Source organism: Pteropus vampyrus, unplaced genomic scaffold, assembly GCF_000151845.1.
Source record: "Pteropus vampyrus isolate Shadow unplaced genomic scaffold, Pvam_2.0 Scaffold193, whole genome shotgun sequence".
In the NCBI taxonomy this organism is placed as follows: domain Eukaryota; kingdom Metazoa; phylum Chordata; class Mammalia; order Chiroptera; family Pteropodidae; genus Pteropus; species Pteropus vampyrus.
In genome coordinates this window covers 1972901-1978061 of record NW_011888974.1, presented here as the reverse complement: position 1 = coordinate 1978061, position 5161 = coordinate 1972901, and the positions used below count along the sequence as shown (strand labels likewise).

General features: G+C 57.9%; 1 protein-coding gene across 1 annotated transcript in view; it reads right to left on the bottom strand.

Annotated features, from left to right (window-relative positions):
• Nucleotides 1-1037: 1037 nt before the first annotated feature.
• Nucleotides 1038-5161, bottom strand: part of SRRM3 (serine/arginine repetitive matrix 3) — a 39139-nt gene continuing 35015 nt past the window's right edge. The window contains exons 12-14 of the mRNA XM_011371680.2: nucleotides 4691-5023; nucleotides 4405-4542; nucleotides 1038-2570 (exon numbers count right to left, since the gene is read on the bottom strand). Of these exons, the coding sequence (XP_011369982.1) occupies nucleotides 2342-2570; nucleotides 4405-4542; nucleotides 4691-5023 (700 nt within the window). The 3' untranslated portion in view covers nucleotides 1038-2341. The remainder of the gene's footprint in view (nucleotides 2571-4404; nucleotides 4543-4690; nucleotides 5024-5161) is intronic.

Below are 5161 nucleotides of genomic sequence, written 5' to 3'. Positions count from 1 at the left end.
AGAAACAGAGCCACTGGCCAAAGGCCCCTTTAGGTGCTCCTTACAGTTGGAAGAAAAAGGAACTGGAGAGGAGGTCATATGTTGACACAGCCGTAGGCTTCAGGAGCTCCCCTGCTGTGGCAACCAGACCAGACCAAGGACATCTGTACCGTGGCTCATGCAAACCGGAGCCAGGGACATGTCAGCTGCTCCCTCAACAGAAGTGGACCAGTATTCTTAACCTGTGGACCTTAAAGGCTTCAGAGTATCTGTGAGCTCTGAAATTGTATGCCAAATCAGGGGCATGTGCACATCTTCTGGGGAAAGGGTTCCCAATCTTCATCAGATTCTCAAAGAGCAGTTGATTCAAAACATGGTTAAAAACCATTCTAAGAGAAAAGAAGGAAGAGATTTTTTTTTTTTTTTTGGTATCTGTTTAGATATATATAAAGGAAAGAAATACAATTGAGTAACTGTTTAAAAAAAAAAAAAGACCCCACCACTTTAAACTCTCCCTTTCCAGGCCCCATCCTTGTGTGTGCCCAGCCAGGGCCGGATACCTTCTGTTTTCCTTAAGTGGCCATGTATGGAATACTCACTCTTTGCCAGTTCTGGTGCTTAGTGCTTTCAGGACAGTATTTCCTTTCTGCTGCCTCTCAGCCCTGCATGTCACACAGCTAGGAAGAGTAGGAGACTGGATTCACAGCCACGTGATGCTCTAAGCTATGTTCTAGTTGTTCTGGAACATTGCACCTATAGGGAGGGGCCTGCGTGTCCGCCCAGTGCCTCCTCTCTCTTCTCCACCCCCATCCACTGCTGAAGCTAATGGGGTTGTGGGAGTTGGGGGGAGTGGGAGTGGTCTTCTTGGGTCCCTGTTTTCCTTCCCACAGAGCTGCAGTCTCTTCAGACTCATGCATGGAGGTTGAGGGATGGGGAAAATGGATGGATGTGTTGGGCTCTGGTTCCTGAGGAGTCTAAGTCTATTTCTCAGAGGGAAGGACTCCAGGACCCCATGCCTTCCCCACACTCCCCAGGTACCCAAATCCACAGAGGCCAGGTCTCACCAACTGCCATCCTGGCACCGAGTATTTTATTAGAGTCCAAGTTTTATCCGCACCGCGGAGAAAGAGGGAGGAGGAAATAGAGATGGGGAACCCGGACCAGACCCCAGACCCCTCCCTCCACTGGAGCCCAGGGCATCTGCCCTGTTGGGCCAAGGAAGACTTCATGAGATCCCTGAGGGCCCCAGGAGGAGGGGGCTGGGAGCAGCAGAGGAGGGCTGGAGGCTACTGCTTCCCATTGATGCCTCAGGTCAAGGCCCTCAGTCTAGATCCTACCCTTTCTCCCAAGGGCTGTAGCACCCTTCTCTGGGAAGCCTTGGCTGACTACCTCCCTGTCAAACCCTGAGGAGGAAGTTCTCCCTTGGGCAAGCCTGAAGCACATGTTATCCTATGCCTCTGACTCCGTGCTGCCATCTGGCCCATGTCTCAGACAAGGGGCACTCGGGTACACCTGGGCCTGCTTAGTCATCGGGCTGCATTGCTTCTTCCTTTTCTCATAGGCTCCTCTTCCAGCCTTTCTCTCTTCCACCACCCTACCTGGACCCCTTTTGATCTTAGGGTCAGATGCAGTTGTGGTCTGTTTGTCCCACCTCTTGTCATGCAGAAGGCCTGGCTGTTGTGGCCTTAGCCCAGGGCATGGGGTGCGGGCTGGAGAAGAGGGTCTAACCTGAAGAAGAGAGGTGGGACCAAGACTAAGATCCCTGACTCTCAGGTTGGGGCTTAGGGGCCCACCTACTCTGGCACTCCTGGGCCAGGGGAGGGGTTTAGGGAGGCTGTGGGGCCAGCCTCCAGCCCTCAGCCAGGGTCCTCCTGCAGCCAGCTCAGAAGGAAACAGCTCCCCAGCCTGGATGGTTGTGCACCAAGGGTTAGGCTATTCTTTCTTCTAACTTAGATTCTGCTTGCTGTCCTACCTCCTTGTCCGCCCAGTGATAGAGAGGAGCCAAGGGCCCTGCAGAGTAGGTAAGGGAGGCTCCTAGGACTGGTACCTTCAGAGGTGTCCCTGGGTCCATTGAGCTGAGGTCTCCAGCCTAGTGCATTAAGCAGGAAGGAGGGCAGGGCGATCCCTGTGTTCGAAAGGCTCTTTGTTCCCTGTATACAGTGGGCTGGCAGGAGGTGGGGGTGGGGACCCTCTAGAAGCAGCAGAACCCAGCTCCTCCTTGTCTACGGGTGCCCACCCTCAAGGTCTTCCCTGGGCCTGGGACCTCTTTGTAGTAGTGGGGTGAAGGCTCCCCCATGAGTCCTGGGGCCTGACCCCTCGCCTCTTACTGTGCCAGTGGGCACCAAGCTGGGACAGTCTGGGCTCAGAAGCCCCCACTTTCTGAGCTGCTCCTGCTGTGGTAGCTGGGACTGGGGGTCTGGGAGGGGCTGCATGTGCGGCTTCGCGTCCCGCGACTGCGACTGCTGTAGCTTCCATGACTGTGGCCCGGGCTGGGGCTGCGGCTGGGGCTCCGGCTTGAGTAGTCACTGCTCAGGCAGCTGGAGGAGGATGAGGGGCTGGGCCGGTAGTAGGGGATGGGCCGCTTTCGGGCACTGCCGGGAGGGAAAAGCTGATTACAGGCCATCCAGGGCCCTGAGCTCTGCCCATCTTGGGCCCTCACTCAGGCTCCAAGCCCCTCCACAGCAGTGGCCAGGGCTTCCCTGCCTCAGATTCCCCTGAGCCCTGACCTTGGAGTACCCCCGCCTCCCCCGCTCCAACAGGTTTGGACAATTAGTGGTCACTTGCCAATTTCATGTTGATCATTTTGTTTTTCCTCCCTTGTCTGCAGGGAAAGGGGGCTGAATCTCAGCTTGACCTGAGTAGGTGCTCAATAAATATTTGTTGAATGAATGAAACTTTTAAATATAGACAATTCACACCAACAAAGTTAAGCAGCGGCTTCTATGCATGGAAGTGTTTGTGGATATGACCCAGCCCTGCTCCTCTATTTCCAACAGAATCGAGGGTTTTGGTTTTTCAGGTCAAATTAAAGGAACAAGGAAAAGACCCCTGGCCACTGCTACCCATGCCCACAGCCCAGCCCAGGCCCCACTGTCCCCCTCTCCTCACTCAGCTACCTCCCGCCAGCCCCTGAGTTAGTTTGAAGCCAGAAGGCTGTGACCAAGAAAAAAGAAGAGAGTAGTTAAGGAGGCGACAATGCCCCCATCACGTGGGGTTAATTCTGAGGAAGAAAACAAGTGTACGTTAGTGGAAGGAGGAGGAGGCAGCCTGGGAGAGGGGCTGAGGTGGGTGCCAGGTAGGGTGTGTGGGGGTCGGCCATCTTAGGACCCACTGGCATTTGGGTGGGCTGTGTGACTTGTCTGGGGGTGGGTGTTCCAAGTCTGGCAGTCTGGCCTCTAGCTCTGGGGTGAGGGGAGGAGGCAATGCTATCATCAAGGGCTAGGAAGGGCCAGTTTGAGAATCAGACCATCAGTCTAAAACTGAACTCCATATCCTCATATAAGAGCTGAAAAGATGCTCAGGGAGGTCTGCTTATTGCTCAGATGTGAGAACCGAGACCCAGAGAGGCCCACTGATCTCCCAGCAAGATTGTGGCAGAGCTGGGTTCAGAATTTTGGCTGTGGCCCTCTACCCCATGTCAGGGGTAGAAATGGGGGGATTTCTGCAAACATAGACCATCGGCTCACCTGGAGACCCAGGCCCAGACCCTCCAGTCCTGGCAGAGAAACTCTGATCATGGCACAGCGCCACTGAACTGCGTGGGGAAAGTGGGAGGGACTGATTCCTCCCACAGCTGCCCCAGAGACCAAGCTGCTGGTGCCCCCTCCTCCAAATTCCCCAGGGGCTGGGAGGTGAGCAGTGAGGTTAGTGAGAAAAGGAGAGGCAGACAGACAGCTGAATAGAGCCAGATCAGCTCACATGGGCATCTCCCCTGCAGCCTGTGGAGAGGGGGTCCAGTTGGCCCCCAGGCTGGCCATAGGCCACTCAGCAGGCTGGACCTTGAGATGAAGGAGAAAAGGAGACATCATTGCCAGGAGATGAATGGGGAGGAAAGAAGGGAGGGAGGGGATCCAGGAGGGATGGCTGGAATCTTCTAGAGCTTAATTCCACGTTTGCAGCTTACCACCCAGATCCAAGTACAGATTGTCCTCTCCTCCATGGGCCTTCAGGCCCTCACGGGATCATTCCCTTCTTGAGGCCTCCCTGACCTCAGTGAACCTCTCCCTCTGTCTCTGAGTCCCACCCCCGTTCCAGCACCACTAGTTTTAGCCCCTCTCCTCTGTGAGCCCTCTTCCTTTCACTGAACCCCCACCTCCTCTCCTTGAGCCTCCACCTCTCCCTGCACCAGGTTCAGTCGGCAGCCCCAGGAGGTTCCAGGGGCCCTCACCCCCAGGTCCCTGCAGCTAGTCCCCGGCCCCTCCATACCTGGTGATGCGCCGCGGCTCCATGAAGCTGGGCGAATCCCGGCGCCGCTTGCGAATGGGCGAATAGCTGCGGGAGCGGCGCCGGGCGCGGGCAGCTTCGGCCTCAACGTGCCTGGCGCGGCCTTCGCCGTCCTTGTCCCTGTGGGGCCCGGGCCCGACGTGAGCGTGGCGGCCCGCCGCCCTGCCCAGTCCCGCCGCCTCCGCCTCACGAGGGCGTCCCAGGCCCGCCCTCTCCCTGGGCCCCACGCACACCTCCTTTCCTCAAGCGCCCGGCGGTCCTCACTTACCGGCCCAGGGTTTTCTTGGGCGACGGCGAGCGGCTGGGGCTGCGGGCCCTCTTCTCCACGGAGCGCGAACGGGATTTGGAGGGCGAGCGGCTAGAGCTCCACGAGCGCGGGTGGGGGCCCGGGCTGCGCGACGAGCTCTTCCCCTCCGGGCCGCCGTGCCGGCCGTGCGCGCCCGGGGACGGGGAGGTGCTGGCCTGCCGGGCGCGCGGGGGCCGCTCCTTGGCCCTAGAGGAGGGGCACGGCGACAGAGGGCTCAGCGAAGGAGGAAGGGGGCTTCGTGGAAGGAAGGGACGGAGTGAGGGGAGAGAGAGGGGGCCCGGTGACAGGGTCGTTCTTCAGCTAGGAAGAAAGTGAGCTCCGTGGAGGGGCAAGGTGGGGCTTCTCAGCTAGGGAGAAGCTGGGCTCAGTGGAGAGGAAGGGACTCAGTAGGCGGAAAGGGCTCTAAGGAGGAGGAGTTCATGGAGGAGGGGT